Consider the following 21,477-nt stretch of genomic DNA (forward strand, 5'->3'; position numbering starts at 1 on the left):
CAGTTATATAATATAATGTAATATAGTGCAATATGAATATAGTGTAATAAAATTAAATGTTATATAATATAGACTAATATAATAATATAATAAAATATATAGAATGTACAGTATATATGTATATATATATTGATCCTAAATAATAATAATAATAATACAAACTGTCTATAGTAGTAACTGTAAAGCCCGTATTTCAGCCTGAGGATAAATATGTCTGATATTGATTAAATGCAGAGCTCTATTATAACTCTTCATACTGCATGTATCTATAGAATTTGATTCTTGAAAAATGACAAAGGTGAGCAACTTCACTCAGGAATCCCAAATAAAAAGATGACTCCGACTGCATCTCCTTCAAATGAAAAGAAGGCCCTGACTGCATGCTGAAAACAAATAGTTAAATAATACAAACGAAGAGGTTCGTCAATGCAATCAAATTTGTGAAACCTGTTTCTGTGTCCCTGCAGATCCGGCCTGAGCAGGTCTGCACTCCCACTGACCCGGGTCCAGTATTTATCGTCACAGTGTCCGTCTGAGGAGTTCGAGGAAGCTGTTTGCACCAATCAGCAGCTCAGAAAGTAATCACTTCTCCTTCCTACCTCTGAATATTTCATGAATTATAAATATTTATTTAAAGTGCATTTTCAGTTCATGCATTATAGTTCTGACTGCTTCAAAAACAATGAAGTTTTTACATGATCATGAGAGCTATGTCTGACCCTCTGAATGATGAAATACTCAAAAAACATGATGTAAAAACGAGTCAGACGACACATCTCTTTCTCTTCTTTTATTCATATATCAGCATATATTCCACTGCAGAGAGGACAGCTGCCTGTCGGCGCTGACCGCCCCACAGGTCTAACACGATTCGGACCACCCACACTTTTTAAAACGGCTTTATACCCAGAGAAGCAAAGTTCCATTAAGATAGCAAACACGATGCTTTTCATTGACGCACATGGAAGAGGTGGGTTGATTCACAAAGAGCATGATTCCAGTATGTTGCAGAATCTCCAAATCAAAACACTCCACATGACTTTGGTTCTATAAATACAACGTTTCCAGGCTTTCATTTTTTTTTTTTTTAATTCAACCACTGTACTAAGCACTGAGATGTGATTTTTATCGAGCTGCTATTATACTTACATGACTGTGCGTTTGTGTGTGAACAAGAGAGAAACAGAAGTGTTGATATATTATACAGACATGACTGGAACAAACACCATCTCTATCGCAAATGGAGTTTGTCTTTAGGCTTTTTTTTTTTCTTTTTTACATTTCTCTTTTAACACTGCAAGAAGGGGAACCAAGCAAATTTACACGAGGGGGGTTTTTTGTTTTGTTTCTTTGTTGTGTTTTCTTTTTCTTTTCGGGTTTTTCTTGTTGCAGACTAGTGTGTGTGTGTTTTTATTTCATTGTGGATTTTGTCGTCCCGTCCTGCTTCAGTCCATGTACATGGGGGAGCTGGGGGACGCCGGCATCTGATCCATAAGCCTGCAGACGTAACCGGCTACATCGACCGAGCGCTCCTCGTACATCTGGATGAATGGATCTTTCTGCAGTGGGGGAATAATAAAAAAAATATCTGTAAAACACCTTAAAATATGAACAGAATATGGAAACTACAACTCTGATTTCAGTCGATTAAAAGTGGAGGGTAGGGCCCTAATTTTACATTTGTATTTATTTTTTATCTTTGGGGCTTTTTTGCCTTTGAGGACAGTGGATAGAGTAGGAAGTGGAGAGAGACAGTGTGGAATGACATCCAGGAAAGGAGCAATTCTGATTTTTCTTTATCTATTAGTAATTTAGATCTCGGTGTAGGTAAAGAACATTAGGACCAATGTTTAAAAATAGCAGCATTCCACTTTGAAACATATAAAAGCTTCACTTTGTGCTTTAAGAGTGTTTACAGAGAGGATATCATGAACTCACCAGCAGCTCTTTGTACTTTGGCCTCTTCGATTCATCCTTTGTAAGGCTAGAGAGAGGAGGGAAAAAAAAGAAGAGCATTAAAAAGGAAGAGGGTGCAGTTCAGCCATTTTTCCACTAGAGGGACACAGTAACAAACAGCAGCTGGAGCCTGTGCATCATGAGTATGCAAACCTGCCACTGTTTCCTTTCACCTATGTGTCCTGACAATGAATCATAATCTAATCCAAGCAAAATCGTCAGTCATCGAAGCAGCTGAAGTCTGCTGACTGAAAGGTGTTGCTGAATCATTTTGATTTTTACAAAATGTTAAGGTTCACAGTTCTAGGACTCGAATGGTTTCCCAGCCATGACTCCTCACCACAGGTTGACAAAGGAGATGAATTTTGGCGAGAAGCGTCTCTCCTCGGAGTTGCTGAGCTGTGGAGGGTCTCCTCTCACCACCTGGGTCAGCTGGTCGAAGACGCTGTTCCACTTCGGGTACGGAAACCGCCCTGTGGCCAGCTCGTACTGAAAAACACATCGTGTGCGTAAGAAGTGCATACTTAAACACACATTCATGGTTCATCCATTAGTGTAACAATCAGACTCACCAGTGTGATTCCCAAACTCCAAACATCTGAGCGCACGTCGTAGCCCTGCCGGGACGCACTGGGGTCTATCCGCTCCGGCTGGAAATGACAAGAGAAACAGGAAATATTGAAAACTGTGTTTAGCAAGGTTAAAAGAAAACATGGATTTAACTGGAATCAAAGAAAAAATGTGCAATTGTAGAAAATCAAAGATCCTGTGTGCAATCTTTTATTTTCAGCAAATATAACCAGAAAGCTTTCTGCGGTATTTATGTGTAATTTGTTGCACGTTCTTCCTTTAAGGAAACAGCCGATCAGCTGATGCATGAAATGATCACAACTAGAGCTGTACCTGATGATGATTTACTTGATTCATTGAGGAGATGAGCTTTTTTAACCACCAGATGACACTGTTTGTGTTTGCTTTGAATTTTAAACCTCACAGCCAAGTTGTTCTAAAACGTTATTCCACTTATTTTTTCAGATCCAGAATCAGGTAATCCATGTTTGATTGTCCTTGTTTTCAAAGAAAAACTGTATTGAATAAACCTGATCCACATAAAGAGACTTTTTAGGAGCACAGAACCTGGTTTACCTGATCTTTAAACAGGACTACATAATACCGACATTGTCCACAGGGGGGGCCGAAATCCACACAAAGATCAAATCCAATAACTTTTGATTGTTTTCATACAACCGGGCCCTGATGCTTCCAATATTCTCTCAGCATTATGAGACAATACTCCCAAATCTAACAATCTTCACATCAGTAGAAAACACTTGGAAAGTCGAAGGAGCTTTAAACCAGACGTACGTTTTGATTCATGTTTTTTTTGCACATTGTTTTGGGACTCTTCAAGACAGAAACAGGTGTTCGGGCCCAAACTGGGACAAAAACAAACCCAGTGAGAATACCAGACAGACTCATCACCTGTGGGCATGTTTCCACCTGCAGCACTCATCAGCTCTCTAATCCCTGCTCTTTGTCTCAAAGGACTGCAGTGCTTTACACCCAACATGTCTGCAGGCTCTTTTCACTTTTCAGCCTCCCCCCTCTCTGCTACATCTTCATAACAACAAAAAAAACAAGATGTGGTGATGAAGAGGAGTGAGGGAAGGCAGCGGAAATCTCCTGCGGAGAAGAGGAGGCACGGTGCTGGCCCATTTACAGGTTCCTGATTTAGACGCTGATGTCACCCACAGCAGAGCGGTACAGTCTGTGCTGCAGAGAGAGACGCTCTGCAGCACACACATCTGCAGCACACACATCTGCAGACACTGCAGGAGTTCAGCCTCTAAGATCATTTCTAAATATAAATTGTATCAAGGAGAAACCATTTTACTAGTATCATAGACTGCAAATGTTAAAGAATGAAAACCTGAATGACGTCACCCATCTGTTACAGCAGGAGGCTCTGGAGGCTCATCAGCAGCAGCCGCCATGCTGGAAATCCTGTCTCAGCCTAACTTTCAGTCAACCTAACGACAGGCTGAGAGCTGGAGCTGAGGCGGGTTTTGATGAACCGTTACATCACCCCCGCCTGTCGATCAGATCAGCCATCAGTCACAAGAAGATCCTGAGACATGCATGTGGTGTTGTTGCAGCATGAGTACTGTTTTTTTTTATAACTGAGCTTACCCATGTTGGTAAAGAGAACTGGGTTGAGAGTTTAGAAGAAGTGAAATCAGTAAAGAGAAACATGTGAAACCGACTGCAACAAACAACAACAGCCAAACAATCATCATCAACTTCTGTTCAAACGAGCTGTGAATCACAACTTCTGTTTCTGTCACCTCTTCATTTCCACCTGCACGCTGCCCGAGGTAAAACACACATGCCGAGTACGCTCAGTCACAACAGCAGCTTTATTTCAGGCTCCCAGCTGTTCTGAGGTCAGATTTTGTTCCGTCATCTAAGGCGTCTGTTTGCAGCGCTGCGGTGAATCGGAACACCTGCACGGTCAGAAAGAAGTGGAGCTGAGATTCCTGCTGAGTGAGCTCACCGCCGTGACTCCGCCCACAATCCACCCTGTCATGAATGAAGCCGCCTGCCCATGTGTGTGTTGTGGAGGTGATAGTGCCTCACCAAATTTAGAATGGAAACTGCTGTGGAGAGACGGAAGGGGGGGTGGGGGGGGGGTGGGGGGGGTGGGTGGAGGAGAACATCCCCCCCCCCAGCTGACGTAACCCGACAACAGAAAATAACCTGAGTGATGACGACGAGGTGAGATCAGCTCTCTGAGCCGACAACGATTCAGTACTCTTTAATAATGTCACACACACACACACACACACACACACACACACACACACACACACACACACACACACACACACACACACACACACACACACACACACACACACACACACACACACACACACACACACACACACACACACACACACACACACAGTGGCTGCTCACCAGAAACACACAACCTAATAATAAACAAGCACAACAGAACATTTAATGATGTTCTTCAGCATCATTAAAAAAACAAATGATTATTCGACTTCCTCACCCAAATAACTCACTCCACAGTCGCTTATTTATTCTGTGGAAGAGTCACACACCTGCCCTGATTCAAATCCAAACCCTGTCCTGTCCCGAGTAGCATTACTACTCCACTACTATCACAAGTAGTGTATCGACTTACAGGTTACAGACATTTAAAAGCACTCGTTACTCCATACTTTACATGAGATAGCGGACAACAACACGCTCACATTAAGGGTTATTGACATCGATTCTGCAGGTGAGGTTACGCTAACGTCAGCATACAGGGAGAAAGAGTGTGACGCGCGGCGCCGTAAACACACACACAAACAGGCTGATGATCATTTTTCATCGTCGTAGTCAATGTGCAGGAAGGAAAACCTCGTCCACCCAACAAGAATCGTCGTTCTAATCCGAGGAAGCTCCAAAATCAAACAAAACGCTTCTACTGAACGAGCAGTCAGAGAGCGAGGTGTAGCCTCACGTTAGCTCTGATTTCTCAGCTTTACTCACTGCCATGTAAGGTCTGCAGCCTGCATCTCGGGTTTTGGCGATGGAGTCCACCAGCTGACCACTGATGCCAAAGTCGCACAGCTTGATGTTGCCGCCCCTGTCCAGGAGGATGTTTGACGGCTTTATGTCTGAAAGAGAGAGGGAGAGAGAGAAAAGAAAAAATGGCGTCGGTGGTGAAGAGGCATCTTAAAATGCACAGCACATAAAGGAAAGTGTCCGTGTGTCGTCTTACCTCTGTGTATTATTTTCAAGTTTTCTTTTAAGTGGTTAAGAGCCTTCACAGTCTGAAAGAGAAAAGAAAATGTGAAGCAGCAGAGTCACTAAGAGTCTAAAGGATTTTTATTTTAGAAAAAGTGAGGATGAATCACGAAGAAGAAAAAAAAAAACTTACAGCTAATGTTATTTTTCCTAATATTTCCTCTGGAATCACGTCGTCTAATGAGCAATATACAAATTTGTAAAATTTGTCTAAGGAGGTAGCCATAAGTTCCATACAAATCCAACAGTCACCCTGAAAAAGGAAAATAAAGTGATGAAGTCATTAGTTTGTGAAATACAGTTTGACAGGAAAAAACAGGAAAATATTTGTCATATATTTATGACTCGAAGTTACAAAAAGTTTTGGAATTGCTCCAGGAAATAGTTTCAGCCTGCAGCAGTGAATCAGGCTGTAATGGCTGCAGGGAATCTGTCAGGGCAAATGCGTTTAATCGAAATATGTCCTTTTTTTGCAGACAGAAACACACACAACAGCAGACCAGAAATTCCTGTTTTCTGCACAGTATAACTACTGTTTCTGGAGGCGCTGGATAGTCTCGCAGTTTTGTCTCAGGCCCCTTAAGTGGAGGCTATAGTCCTCGCAGCCGTCCAACCTCGGGCCTTTGCTGCATTTCATCCCCCAGCGCTCTCCTCCCAACACTTCCTGTCTCTCTTCAGCTGTGCTATCTCATAAAGGCTCAAAAAAGATCACTTAAAAAATTAATAATATATACTGTTTTTATCAAAAGAGTCCGGTGGCTCTGAGGAGAGCGATCTAAAGGCTGCAACAGAACCCAAAATAAGGATCCTTTCTGTTATGTTGTCAAAAAGTCTGAATTACACTTTGAGCCTGAAACAACAGGAGCTGTTAGTGGACGTGCTCTGATCTCCTGAAAAATCACCTTGCAGCTGTTGCGGTCTGTTTCACTGCTCCGGGCTCAGGTTAAGGGCTGGAGTGATTTCTAAACTTTTTGTTCCTTGTTGCCATTTAGATCCCAAATATGTAAAAAAAAAAAAAAACAACACAATATCCTCTTGAACGAATCTCCTTATGAACTCATTTCACCTCTCTGAACAGAGCACCATAAAACTGCACGATGTACGGACAATCACTACTCCTCATGACCACGTCCAGGTCCATCAGCAGCTGCTTCTGTTCTTTTTCATCGACGGTGGACCGAATCCTCTGCAGAGAAAATGTAACACACCGTTATAACCTCGACGATAACGTCTTTGAATCTGCTTCTGGATAAACACATAACACAGGTTCAAATGTACCTTCACGGCCATGATCTGGTTGCTTGGCTTGTGCACCATCTTGTTGACCGAGCCGTAGGCACCTCGGCCAATCTCGCCCAGGTCTTTGAGATCCTCGGCTGTGAAGTCCCAGTGCTGCTCAGGAGAGATCTTCAGCTTCCCTGATGACTCGATGCTGTGTGTTCTCAGTCGCTCTCTGGGGGGAAAAAGAAACACGAGTGAGTTGATTTAAAGTTGACCTATTATACTGATCCCCAGCATCCCCAGGACAAGTCAGCAGAGGGCGCTAAACGTAGGGACCTGAATGTCCTGAAAGTGTCTGAAGATCAAACCAGACGACATCTTGCAGGTGTACTCACATGTGGGGGTTCTGAAAGGGCGGCCCCGCCGTGTTCAGTGTGAATCTAGTGGTGGGTTTGATCGGAGGGTTGGCGAAGTTCAGCTTCAGGGCTTTACGTTTACCTGAGCGGGAGAAGAAGCCGTAATGTGATCAGATAAAAACACATGAAGCAGAAAGTGAGAGGGGTGTGAAGCAACAACAAAAACAAAAGAAAAAATCTGATCCCACAAGAAAGATCTGAACGATGAGTGAGCAAGAACAACACAAACCAGAAAATGAGAACAGAATAAAGAGACAGGTTAACCAGATTTACTCAAATCTAGAGCCCGACTGATTTAGCAGCCAGACGATAATATCGGCCGATGTTCGCCTATCCAGTGACTATCGGCATCGGCTAATTGTGTGTCTGATTTACGCAGATATTACTAATTTTATCAACCAGTCAAAAAGCATTTCATTAGAGTTTCTGTGTTACACTAGCAGTTCTCTTTCACCAGCAGAGGGCGCTGTATGGATTATATCAAGCATTATCGCTCTCCAGAGGGTCAAGCAGTGATGGGCAGTTACTTTCCAGTTGAGTGACCATCTTCTCGTCATTAAATATCTTTTACCCAAATGTGTGATAACTGCATTTGAGGGGTCAACGCAATAAATGTGTTTAGAATCTCTTTATTTATTTATCTGTAAAGACTGAAGATAGATCGAGGAAAGATATCGGCCGACATATCGGCATCACATTTTTATTTCTTTCCATAATATCGGTATCAGCCCATAAAAATCTCATATCAGTCTGGCCCTACTTAAATCATTGGATGCTATGAATGGGGGGGAGGGATAATTGCAATCCCACCATCGCTATATTGAATGTTGTTGTTGTTTTGTTTTTTTTGGGTGGGGGGGGACTCGTTTAGTTCAAATGCGTTTTTTTTAGTAATTTCGCAAAAATGTTATTTGTTAAGAGAAGTTATTCTCTTTTTCTCCAAACGGTGGATCTCTTTAGAGATAGGACAGTGGATAGAGTCAGAAATTGGGGTGAGAGAGAGTGGGGAGTGACATGCGGGAAAGGTTTCAAACCGGATCATCCGCTCAGATGACCATGGCCCCTGTACATGGAGCGCCCACTAAACACTAGGCTACCAGCGCCCCTCTGGAAAACTTTTCAATAAACTGAAAGAACATAATTTTTTTCCCTGCCCTTGAATTTGTGAAATCAGACTATATATGATATTTCTTCCACTACCATTACTTTGGCCCTATTCTTTAACTAGCGTCTCCTTTTAAGTGGCAGCCGAGCAGCGTTCAGATATTCATCCTGCTTGCGTTTGTGGCTTTCTCACGGTCATATTTAACTGGATATCTGAGACAGAAACAGAAACAAAGCATGCTGCTTGAATCCAAAACACCTTACATTCACGGTGCAGACACAACAACCCACATGTAAACACAAAACTGGGAAGGGGGTGGAAAAAAAAAAAACCCACATCAAATCATGACATGCTCGTCAAGGCCAACTGCTTTGATTTCACCTTCACATCGTAGGAAAAGCTCTCCACGCTCGCTCCGCCCCCAAAATACCACAAGAATGTGTGTACTTGAATTCCAATAGGCCCCCGAATGGAAAACATGGCTTAAAATGACAACTTTGGAGTGTGTGTACCTTGTCTCGACAAGCAAGTGCTATGCTAAGGTGCACCCATGCCAAAACACAAAAAAGACAAACCAGTTGAAAACAAAACTGTGACACTACAGGCACTACTTCAGCGTGTTAGTTGCACTCTGAAAACCAGTGAAGAAGAGCTTCCATTAGAGTATTTTACCGGGGATTTTATTAATGAAAAGTGTTTTCTTTTAGTGTTTTATCACACGGAGGGAGCACAGAGGGGTGAGAAGACCTAGCTCCGTCATGTCAATGGAAGCTCTGAATTTTAGGCTTGTGCCGATGAGGATAAAAGCAGCTTACCTCTGAGAAGCTGCTAGAAAAATCTAACTTTTATTGGCAGCACAGAAACTCAAAAGTGAGTCGTTGTTGAGAAAAAAATGAAGAGATTGAATACAATTCTGGTGTGTGACCAGCTTGGGCCTGTTACCTAATATAGTTAAATTAAAGGGTGAATTCCTTTATATCTAAGCCAGGACTGTATTGTAAGATATTTTGGAGTCCTAATGACTAATAGGTACAAAATGTTTTGGAATTTCCCCCACTCGACTGCTTCAGCCAACCCTGCTGCAACGTAATCTTTCAAGTCAAATCAGCATGATCAAAGTGAGTCCAATAAAATGATTCAAAGTATCGGACAACACAACAGAGAGGCTCCCAAAGTAAGACTGTTTAAACTATAAAATCAATGTTATATCGCTCTTTTTACATCCACCGAGCTCCAGTCATTTTACTGCATACAGACAGATGCTGCTCCATCACTGCATTGATTGATTATGTAACTTTATGCAGAGTCTACACTTGATTATGCATGTGGCATACTGATTTTGGGAGCATACAAAATGTTTCATGGTGTTCTTATTAGGTCTGTCATGATACGTTTCCTTTCTGTGATGTTGTCAGACACTTTTAGCGGACGTACTGCGATGTACATGCATGCTAAAGGGTTACGTTGCAGACATGGCAGCCTGTTTCACTGCTGCAGGCTGAAGAAATCTATCGGACAAACTCCAATATGTTCCCCTCCAAAAAAAAAAGGAAATTCCCAGGTTTGATAGATCAGAGTGCCCAATGTAATCACTGGACTGTTAGTGACCGGCACAAGCCTATTTGGAACCCATCAGAAGTCTTGACGTGGATTAGTTGAGAGCAGCAGGACAGACTCCCCCATACCAGACTGTCAGGCGGAAACAAAGGGATGAGAACTGTTGGTGCTGAAGCAAAAGAGGTTTGGCTTACTTGGGGGAGCTCCAGACAGGTTTATCTGAAACCCTAGAGGTGAAAAGACAGCTTTTATTTTCTTCATATTTCAGCTTGTTGTTGTTGTCTTCTATTAGAGACTTCTTTTGTTAGTTAGACTTAAGAAAAACCTTCCTGAAAGTCACCGCTTCCTGCAGTAAAAAGTCGTTTTTTTTTGTTTTGTTTCACCCGTCATAGAGGGCCCAACAGGAATCCTGCAGTTTTTGAGGGATCACATACAATCACAGAAATTGGCCTTGCTTTGCTAACATGTGAAACAAACTGGGACAGGAAGGTTGAACGCGTTTTCTGCAGGGTAGCATGCACAAAGACGAGCAACTTTGAATGGTTTAACAGCAAATGGGGAAGAAAAAAAAAAAAAAAACCTGCAGGTAAAACAAAAAGGACGTAAAAATGATGATGGTTCAAGGAAAAAAAAAAACATTAAACATCTTAATGAACATTTTCTCACCATCGGTCAGCATCATGTCAGGAGTTAGGAATGATTAGTTAGCAGCAGTAAGATAAAAAGTGTAACATGGTCAGAAAAATGTTAAAGACTTATACTGGATTACACATTAACGTCAAATACCTCACAAGTTTAATATCTGAGCCCGACCGATTAATCGCCCAGTCGATAATATCAGCCGATATTAGCATATCAAGTGACAATCGGTATCAGCTAATTTTACCACAGACATGCGCCGATATTACTAGATTTACTCACCAGTCAAATAGCATTTCATTTTTGTATCTTTGTATTACACTAGCAGTTCTCTTTCTGACTGTCACCAGCAGAGGGCGCTATATGGATTACATCAAGCATTATCACTCTCAAGAGTCGAAAGCGGTGATGCACGTACATGCGCAGTTACTTTCCAGTTGAGTGACCATCTATATCTATCTATCTCTAAAGATAGGAGATAGCTCTAAGAAAAATATCGGCCGATATATCGGCATCGTTTTCTTTGTCTACACAAAATCGGTATCGGCACCAAAAATCTCATATCGGTCGGGCCCTCTTTATAAATACAATAAAATAAAGCTTTAAAAGCCTGAATTCTTGTTACAAAAATAGTTCAAAACCACTTTTTTTCAGCATAGAAAGGTAACAGGGGTATAAATCAAACATGCATCAGTTGTTATAAATGTAGTAAACCGTCATCAGAAAGTTAAATCAGGACATAAATCAACCAAACTGTTAACTTTACAAACTACATCTAACACTACATTTCAAGACATTTTAAAAGTTTGCTTAAAGTAGAAGTTAATACGAGTTTCACCAAACCTCATGTAGATTTATCCTCAATTTAAAGTTCCATTAAAATGTAAATTTAGCTTCTGAGAACTTGTGACTTTGTCCTTCCAATGAAAATCTTAATTTGGTTTCTATTCAAGAAGCGTCTTTGTCACTCTACTTAGTCAATAAAATGTGTAGCTACCTGTTTCACTCTGACATCTCCAGCAGGTGTTGGACTCTGAAAGTTAAAACGGGACAGTGTTTGAACAAAATAAACACAGCATGGTTTTTTTGTTTTCACTTCAGTTGTGTGTGTTGGGAAAGAAGGGGAAAAATATTTCTGCTGACAAGTCGTTTAAAAAAAACAAGAAGAGCAGCTTCATAAAAAAGCAGGTACAGACACGTATTCATTGTATTTGACAAAGCGTGAAAAGAAAACACAAACTTCCCTGTCAAATCTATTTAGTTCGTCTTATTGTCAATCATAAACACTCGATGTTAAACGGCTTCACATGATGTCTTCATTGTTGTGGTGTTTTGATCAATTCTGTAAATGTAACAGTGACACACCCCCGATTTCAAAGAAGTGCAAAACAGAACATTTATTACAATGTGTGTCTTCCCACGATCATGAAAACAAGATAATGGAGATTAAAGGATTATTATGTAGCCTGCTGTGTTATGCTCGTTTTGTCCAAAGGTTTTATCATGTGTGGTAACTTTTTCAATTTGTTTGTTGTTACATTTAGGCCACAAGAGGACACCACCTCAAAATCAGAGTTCATTTTCATTTACTGATTGTTTCTCAAAGAGTTCAGAACGTTAAAGGGCTCAGAGTGTTTACGTTTGATGAATAGATGTGATCCAGATGTTGTAAAATCAACGAGTAATCGTGTTTATCAATCAAAATAATCCCGATAATCCAGCAGCCCTATAATGAAGGCTTCTTTACTCATAACAGGCGTGGGGAATGTCAGGGGAGCTGTACTTCAACGCCCAATGACACACTGATTACATTTATGCTGAGTAATGTGTTTTTTAATTCTTCATAAGGAATGTCAGAAATGTATTTTGTGTAGAAGAAGAGGAGGTTTATAATTGCCAGCTGTTGGCGTGGGGTTTGGTGTAATTCTCAATAAAAAAAAACATACAAAATGATTATCAATAAAAGCCAAATGTCAGAGTAATATCAGTTCAACTCTTGGTCTGAAAAAGTGTCATTAGAATTTGTGTTTTAAAAAATGAAGGGATGCCACTGTGCCCACGTCATTGTTCAACCAACATCTTGTTGTAGTTCAACATTGACTGATTTTGACACCAAAGTATAGCTCACTATTTTAGTACTTACATAATAACACAAGAATAACACAGTAAGGATTTTATTTGGACGGGATGACTCGTCGATCTCTAACAGAAAACTGGTCGAGGGTCGACTTTATGTCATAACATAAATGTGAAATAACAACGAAAGATAACCCTGTGTTTTTATGCATCACCTCAGAGATAAATGTTTAGATATGAGCAGTGATGATGTCCAAAATGGTAAACAACTGCAATTTAAAGAAGAGAGCTGCACTTGGTGTAACACATTTATAAATAATAAAAATAATCCAACAGAAGTGTTTTAACTGTGGAAGTACTCGCCCAGACAAGATTACAGTGTGATGAATAGGGAGAAATTAAAGTGCTTTACTCTACCTAATAAATCCTCCTTTTAAACACATTTTCCTGACCTTGACATTTTTATTTATATTTTATTTATTCTTAAGTATTTGTTGTTTCAGTTTTTTTTCCTGACTGTATTCAAACCCATTTTCTATGAAAGCCTGATGCCTTTTGTCCCATTTCTGTTTTATTCTGTCCTTCTTTATGAAGCATTTCAAGCTTGTTTCTTATTATTTTTTATTTATTACATCTTATTATTATTATTATCTTCTAATAATTGTTATTTTGTCTCAAAATCCAGAAAGATTTCAAGATTTTATTGCAGACAATTACAACCTAAAGGAGCTTAAAGACAATCCTTATTATATAAACTAAACTTTGACATCCATTGTTATTGTCAGAATTGTTTATTTTATCTACATTTGTATTAATTTTTTTTATGCAAATACATCAGATGCTGGTATTTAATGACAACGTAAAAAATAATAATAAGGCATTGCAGAGATTTGCAGATTGTGTTGAATGTGTATTTAACATAAAACATAATTTATTTCCTAACTGGGGGAATAATTAACAAGCAGTCGGCTCCTGTGGGATTAATCCTCCGGAGCTGGGAGTAGCCTGAGCCTCCCACGGCTAGCCCTGCTAACATTAACCTTCACTGCAGCAGACCGAGAGCTCCCAGCTGCAGATATATATTTTTTCCCCCCCACTGGCTTCACTCACCCTGCAGGCTGCTCATCGTCGTGATGTGCTGAGACTGCGACTGGAGGAGGTGGTTAGCTGCGGGTCCTGCGTTCTTGCTGTGGCTGCTCGGTGCTGTCGGGTTGTTAGGACTGGGAGTCGCCATTGTTGTGTGTTTGAATTCCATCAGCAGCACCGGGGCTGCAATGCAGATACTCGGAGAGCAACTTCACCCTTCCCTCTCTGCCACAATGATCACTGCCTCCCTCACGGAAACCTTCAGGCCGCTCGACGGGCGGCTAGCGACTCAGCGACGGTGTTAAAATCGTCAAATTCTCGGTGTTTTTCAGAGTGAGTTTTGGGTTACGTTAAAAGCTACCTGTGCAGCAACGTTAACAAAAACAAACCTCCTGCTAGGCTAAGCTAACTAAGCTGGCTAGCAAGTACTAGCCGAGAAGCTTTACGTCCCGCAATCAGCTGACCAAGTGACACTGACATGTCAACACCCACCGCGTCCCGGAGCTAACGGCAAGCTAACGGCAGTGCTAACGAGTCGCCGGATATTACGTAACATCAGTTTCAAAATAAAACAAACATTATTATTATTATTTTTTTATCATTTTATTTGGGATGGGTATACAACGATCAACAAACTGTACAGAGAATGTCAGTATATGCCTTCCCTCCACCAACATGAACACAGACATACATGCATGTCTGCATACATAGGCCTCCATGCATACACAGAAAAACAAAGCAAAAACAAGAAAAACAATCCTAACAGTAATAATAATAATACTCTTAATAATAATAGTAAAAATAATAAGACGAGACAAAAAAAGGGGGAATTAAATAAAAAAATAATAATTAGATATCATAACATCATAGTATTATTGCATTATTCAATTCACTTCAATTCAAAAAACTTTATTTGTCCCCGGGGGGCAATTCAATTCAATAATTATCATTGGTGACAACCTTTAGAAAATTCCTCCAAGCAACATATCAATGGAAGAACAAAAGTCCTGAAAAATATGACCACATGGTTACATTTTTCCAAAGTTAATTTCGCTAACGGTAAGAATTGTGACACTTGATCCAAAAACAACTTAAAGGTTGGCGGAGATTCATTTTTCCCAAAAAGTAATAAACATTTCTTGGCAAAATATGTTATAATTATTAATAATATGCATTTTTTTTCTATCTAACTGAAAATCTGGGGAGTCGTTTAATAAATTCAGACAAGGGTTTAAATCAAATTCCATTTCCAAAACAGAAATTAAAGGAATTAATTAGTAAAGGAATGAATAGAATTCCAAAAGTCCTTCAGCACATCACATGTTCCATCTTCATTTTTACATCGCGGACACTTTGGTGAGTTATCTTCTGAGATTTTATGCATCTTTATTGGAGTGAGATAGAATTTATGAATGAACATTAGCCTTTTAAAACTACAAACAACCTGACGTTCAATGAATTATATGTTTGTGATAGTCATATAATGACATATCTGAGATATTATACATGTTATAATATATATAAATATATAAATTAATAAATAATAAATAGGCTTGGTTGTAACAGTATTGCGAAAAATGTATGCTGATTCAGCATTTAAAGAACAGTAAAGAATGCTGTCATATGTATATCACATGTTCTCATATGTATGTATGTATGCAGTCACAACCCCAAAGTCAGTGAATTATTTTATATAAAGTAATAAATAAAACCTTTACCAAAAATCCCACCAATATTGGATAGCTGTGAATAATTATTTTAATTTCTAAAAAATCTAACCGGAAGTGGTGTCTCTTCTGTGCGTCTACCTTGACGTCACTGCGGCCGCGGACAAGGTGTGCTCGTTGTGTTGTACGGAGCAGCCCGGACAGAAAAATGCAGACATTGAAGGTTGTGCAGCAGTTTTTCTAAATGAACGTGTGTCAGGTGATTTATTGACGTAAGAAGACATTTTTTTTTTTTTCAGATTCGAAAATAAGAACAATGTGTTCATCATGTAAACTGTAATCCTGGATGTTGTTGTGACATTATGCAACACACAATTACAACAACAAAAAACGACTATTACGTCTATTAACTCGACCACTGCGAAAATTATTCCAATTATTATTATTTATTTATTTTTTACAAACAAGGCGATGTAATACGACGTACTAGTATTTCAAACCCAATACAAATGTTTAATACAAGGACCGGCTTGTGCGCCTGTTTTCGTTTATCTGTACGTCCCGCAGGCCCGGGCGGGTAAGTGGTGAAAGGTTAGGAAACAGCAATGGGTGAAGTAGTTTGTGAGAAGAAGTCATGGCTTTCTGTGATTTGGCAAGTTTGCAACGCTTTCATGTCTTTATTCTTCGCTCTTGCAACATACGTGCAGGTGAGGAATAGATTATTATTATTATTATTTGACTAGTTATCCTCATGCATTCATAATTCTGGAGTAACACATATAATCTGTGTTTCTTTGACTGTAGATCAATGATCCAGACGCAGGGTTATGGATGGTAAGATTAACATCATCTCACATGTTGTTTGATATGATTTGAAAGTGTTATTCACACCATGTTTCTACCTCTGTTTGCAGGTCGGTTATGGTGTTCCTGCAGTCCTGTGTGCATTTCTAAGCTTGAAACCACACGTGACAGGTAGACAGATTTTGGTCTTCAGTGTTCGTCCCTGTATGTCCCTGTGTTTAATATCTAAGATTATGAACCTCTTTCTTTCTAAAAGCTTCCTTACCCTCAACAGTTTGCATGTTCCTGTTTTCCTACTTCTTGTCTGTTCAACTCTGCATGAATGTATTTTTCCCCCAATTCTAACAGCGCCATCAAGTGGCTTTATCGTGTCATTACAGCTCACCTAAGCGTGTTAAAACTGCAGTAGATCTGGGATGAACATTTGAGCCTTTTTGCATGTTTTCTGTCTGTTTTTCGTTTTGGCAGAGACTTTGGCGTGGAGGCGTGTTGCTGATCTCCATGTGATGATCTCCAGCGCTGTGGTCGCCATGTTGGGGTGGAGGGTTCACAAAGAGAGAATGACAGAGATCTTCCAACAGGAGGAGGGCAGGTAAGGTGTTCAACTGTTTACCTAAAATAGTGATAAGAGCAACCTCAAGCAAGGTAATACTTGTAGAAACATTTTCACACCCCAAATTATTCTGCATTAAATCAGTAATTACTGAGAATATTGTATGACATATAAAGAGAAAACATACATAATGTGAGTTTAAAATGTTTTCCCCTTCAGAGAATTCTCTGGTCTCATGTTGACTCTTGTTTGGCTTCTCCTGTGTCGTCACTCTGGAAGGTAAAATCTAAATATACCAGGGAATTAATTCCATGTCTCCCATATTTCATGAAACTTATGCCACAGTGGAAACTGAACTGTTGTGCAACCATGAATCGGTTCTTCCCCTAAACGTTTGATGCGCCTCTCTTGTGACAGGTCTCCAGTCGGGATGCTCAGAGTCTCAACAGCTGCTGCCATCACGGTCTTTCCCTTTGTGGCCTGGCTTTACTACTACATCAACAAAGAACTCAGACTGAACTGGCCTTCACATTGCACAACTGCCTTATAAACTTCAACATCTTACCTTTTTTTTTTCCTGAAAATATTCCTCTTGTTTGATTTTTTTTTGACTGAATATCTTGGACCAAGGATGCTGCTTTAATAATTGTTTGAAGGATGATTAAATGCAAAAATATGACATCCATGGGTGTACTGAAAGTGTCGTTTGATGTGTGATTTGAGAGTTACAACATATTGGAGTCTGTTGAGAGGTTTAGTGGTGCCTAAAGAAATAGGTATCGTCTTAATTTTTCCCCAATAAGTTTTTGAATTGGCCCATTCAGCAGAGGATAAACGGCCTCAGTTATAAGCAGTGACATGTATGACTCTTATTGCATATTTAGTAGGTGCATACTGACATGTATAGACAGAGTAGGGAGGGTCATCTCTTCACCATCCTAGAAAAACTGCAGCATAATGCTGAATATTGTCAATCAATCAATGGTGTGATTCAGAGGAGATTTAGAAGTGGGTACACACTATGGAGACTGAAAGAAAAGTATGTATATCCGCGTATACCCTGGGCCTGCACTACACCACTGAGTCTTTTATAATTATTATTTCATCAACAAAATAAAGTAAATATCTTAAACTTCTCTTAAAAAACCTTGTTTTTCTTTTCTTCTTGTGTTGCCTGGGTTCTTATCATGGTTCTTGTGATGGTCGGGTTATAGATGTCTGTTGGGTATCGTGCACTTTGGGTTCTTTTCTGTTGAATTGTATTGAATTATTTTGTTGTTTCTGTTCTTCTGTGTTTGGTTTAGTTTGTTCTTGTGTTTGCTGTTTGTCAAACCACTTTGTAAACCTGTGTTTTTTAAAGGTGCTATATTAATAAAAGTTATTATTATATTATTATTATTATTATTGTTTACAAAATAGGTACAATGTTTAGGCCTACGTATGATTTCATATAAAAGTCATAAAATAATTTCTCCTTACAAATGTAATGCATCCATAGAGGGCAGCAGAGAGCACAGGAACTGCTAAAGGAAAATAAAGAAGACCTAACTACGTCATTTCCTGTGTTTGATAACAGCTCCCGGGACACTGATCTGAGAGCAGTATTTTCTCACTTTATTGACCCAACATGATCGTTAAGAACTGACTCCAGAACAGCAGCTTGTATTGCCCCGTATTCTCCCTTATCACGTTTTGCAAACCTGTCCTGCACCCGCTTCCTCGTCTGAGCAGCGGGTCTGTCAAGGTCCAAAATGGCCCTGAGTGTTTTATATCGAAGTCAAAGAAACGTGAAAGTGGTTCAGAAATGTGTTCAGACTCCAGCTGTGAGACTCTCACACACTGTGTTACGAAGAGAAGCTGAACTGAAACACACACTGTCACCGCAGAGACCTCACTGCTGCATGGTAGGTCAAAGCTAGCTTCATATCAGCTCTCATACCAAACCCCATTCACTAATTATTCATTTCTGCTGAGTTATTAATGACACTTTTTAGCTCAATAACTGCCTTTAAGTTTCATGTATGCACAAACCATATTGTTACAATACTTGTATGTAAATTCAGTTAAGTCATTTAAAGCCATATATTATTTTTTTCGTGCGTATTTAATTGTATTTCTAATTTGAATATTTGGTTTTAGTATTTGTATATTTGTATATTTCTGATTACTCCAACAATATTTCGTTGTACTTGTACAGTGACAATAAACATTTTATGTTATCAAATTGTCCTAATGTATGAAACATCCTTTTTTATTTTATTGTATTTTTTATATATTTTTTTTTACTGCGAATAGCTTTTAAAACATTGCCATATTAATTGCCTTACTTTTAAAACTCTTAGTAAATTAATATACACCTCTGGGCAAAAGATGTGTCTATCATGCTTCTATCGTGCAAACCATCATCATTCATTCATGTGGCCACCTTTAACCTTTAACCTCTATTATTGTCTTGTGTCACTTGTGCCTTTGTATTTGTATTTGTATTTTTTCTAGGGACAACAGACGGAAACTAGCACTTGTGCTATAATCTGGCATTTTTACAGCTGTTCATTAATATGCACACTGTCCCTAACAAATAAATAAAATACAATTTTGAAAACATCTGTATGGACATTCTCCTAACATGGCTTTCAGTGTTATCGATATTAGCTACCCGGAATTGACTAAAACACTTAATAATTCAGGTGGACATCTGTTGTTACGCCGCCTATCCTTTCATTGTGAAACACCACCTTATATTGGCAATTATTTGATTGGAGTTTGGCGTAACACCTGGCTGTCTTAAGGTGCCGAAGCCTCTCAAGATGATTGTTTTCGTGATAAGACGTATTAACTCAAGCCTGTGCGTACTTTCCACAGGTGAGTGTGAGTCAGTGGCACACCTGCAGAATAAGTCACCATCTGTATCAACACTCCTCAAGAACGTTTTCCTCACTTCCTCCGCCGCCTTCATCAAAAGATCAGCAGAAAAAGTCTGGGGTAAGTGGCAAACAACTTATCTTGATCTCAACTTAAAGTCAGTCTTGATCAGGCTGTGGTACCTCCACGTCCAACACTTTTGGAAATAACCGCCTCAGAATATATTTTAGGTATTCAATTAGAGTTTGTATCGTAAAGATTTTTTTATTTTTAGGCTTTAAAATGCACAAAACATCAAGAGAAATGCTGTTGTCCATTTCTTTTAATGCAGTTGGCAGACACTATGAAACCAATTCATCAATTAGAAATGGCTGATGATTAGTTTGTTGTGTTTCAAATCTGACGCCTGTGTGTGTGTAGCATGTCTCAACAACAGTATGTAAAAACGTTTTTTTTTTTAAAAGATATGCTGCGATTCCTTGGCTAAGGGCACCCAGTGGCAGCATGTACAAAGAAAACAGTAGGGGCTCTAAAACTGAGCCCTGAGGGACCCCACAGTCAAGTGTGGTCGTGGGGAAAATATATTTTCCAGGCTTACTTTAAAACTTCTGTTTTTAAAGTAAGACTTGAACAAACTAAGAGTTTTCCAATGAATCCCTTTCAAAATCTTTAAGCCTGTTGATGAGTTTGAGTAGTTAAAACAATAGAATTACATGAATGGTAAGTTTGTTTCTTACCACAGAGAGAGTATTCTTACATATTAAATACGCTGAATACTTGTAGTGGGTGAAATGTAAAGATTTTTCTGTCATTGTTTTTCTCCCTTTAAAGCCTGTGACGTGGAAATCTTTAGCAATAACATTTGCTATTGGAGGTACTCTGCTCGGATCGATGAAATATTTCAAAAAAGAAAAGGAAGAATGTGAGTATTTTACCCCCACAATCACGTGAAGTTGACTTGATATGTAAAAGTTGTTGAATTACTTATTGACTGCTACACTTTGCAGTGATTGAAAAAGAAAGGACCAAATCAATCGGTCGACCGGCGCTCGGTGGTCCATTCTCGCTCGTCGATCACAACAACAAGCCGTCGAAGAGCGAGGACTTCCTGGGTCAGTGGGTCCTCATCTACTTCGGGTTCACTCACTGCCCCGACATCTGCCCGGACGAGATCGAGAAAATGATCGAAGTCGTCGACGAAATAGGCAAATTGATTTTTTTTAAATCAAATTCTATTAAACCTGGAAGAGAAGCTGGATGTCTTGTTGCTTTTTTTTTTTTTAATCTAAAACATTTCATTATCTTTTTCTTTGTAACAGATAAAATAAAGTCTATTCCCAACCTGACGCCCATCCTGATCACCATCGATCCTGACAGAGACACACCTGAGGCCATGGCTGCATATGTGAAAGGTACAAAAGCCACAACACCTGATCTGCTGCATGTACATTTTTGAGTTTGTCTTTTAATGTGTGTGTCGTGTCCCCCCCCCCCCAGAGTTTTCACCGAAGCTGATTGGTCTGACGGGAGCAACCGCTCAGGTGGAGGAGGTCTCCAGAGCTTACAGAGTCTATTACAGTCAGGGACCGAAGGATGAAGACAACGACTACATCGTGAGTTACACCTGTAGACCAGGACAGGAAGTGACCATATTTGGACGAGAGGGTAGAGTGGGGGAGGAGTGAAGGGTTAGCAAAGCCTTAGTTGACATGA

General features: G+C 39.7%; 3 protein-coding genes across 6 annotated transcripts in view; 2 read left to right on the top strand and 1 right to left on the bottom strand.

Moving 5' to 3' along the window:
* Positions 1–775: 775 nt before the first annotated feature.
* map2k4a (mitogen-activated protein kinase kinase 4a) lies at positions 776–14,350 on the bottom strand. 4 transcript variants are annotated; one of them, XM_029278711.2, is made up of 13 exons: positions 13,903–14,350; positions 11,714–11,749; positions 10,272–10,304; positions 7,395–7,497; positions 7,057–7,231; positions 6,845–6,964; positions 5,912–6,031; positions 5,753–5,804; positions 5,521–5,648; positions 2,529–2,606; positions 2,297–2,445; positions 1,939–1,984; positions 776–1,559 (listed from the first exon to the last, which is right to left on the bottom strand). In XM_029278711.2, exons 1-13 carry the CDS (start codon positions 14,045–14,047, stop codon positions 1,446–1,448), a joined length of 1,299 nt encoding a protein of 432 aa, XP_029134544.1. In that variant the 5' UTR covers positions 14,048–14,350; the 3' UTR covers positions 776–1,445. The 4 variants fall into 4 exon arrangements, with proteins under 4 accessions (XP_029134544.1, XP_020496704.1, XP_020496703.1 ...); XM_020641048.3 differs by lacking the exon at positions 10,272–10,304 and having other exon boundaries at positions 7,395–7,485; positions 13,903–14,349; XM_020641047.3 differs by lacking the exon at positions 10,272–10,304 and having other exon boundaries at positions 13,903–14,349.
* A 1,188-nt stretch (positions 14,351–15,538) lies between these two features.
* On the top strand, positions 15,539–18,038 carry tmem220 (transmembrane protein 220). Its single transcript, XM_020641053.3, has 6 exons — positions 15,539–16,252; positions 16,350–16,379; positions 16,460–16,520; positions 16,818–16,941; positions 17,122–17,181; positions 17,320–18,038. The coding sequence occupies exons 1-6, from the start codon at positions 16,151–16,153 to the stop codon at positions 17,450–17,452; spliced, it is 510 nt and encodes a 169-aa protein (XP_020496709.1). The 5' UTR covers positions 15,539–16,150; the 3' UTR covers positions 17,453–18,038.
* A 542-nt stretch (positions 18,039–18,580) lies between these two features.
* The window catches only part of sco1 (synthesis of cytochrome C oxidase 1), a 3,473-nt gene continuing 576 nt past the window's right edge, over positions 18,581–21,477 (top strand). Inside the window, exons 1-6 of the mRNA XM_020641052.3 lie at positions 18,581–18,806; positions 19,765–19,884; positions 20,596–20,686; positions 20,772–20,969; positions 21,084–21,176; positions 21,262–21,377. Coding sequence (XP_020496708.2) covers positions 18,654–18,806; positions 19,765–19,884; positions 20,596–20,686; positions 20,772–20,969; positions 21,084–21,176; positions 21,262–21,377 — 771 coding nt within the window. The 5' untranslated portion in view covers positions 18,581–18,653. The remainder of the gene's footprint in view (positions 18,807–19,764; positions 19,885–20,595; positions 20,687–20,771; positions 20,970–21,083; positions 21,177–21,261; positions 21,378–21,477) is intronic.

Source organism: Labrus bergylta, chromosome 16 (genome assembly GCF_963930695.1).
Source record: "Labrus bergylta chromosome 16, fLabBer1.1, whole genome shotgun sequence".
NCBI classification, from domain to species: domain Eukaryota; kingdom Metazoa; phylum Chordata; class Actinopteri; order Labriformes; family Labridae; genus Labrus; species Labrus bergylta.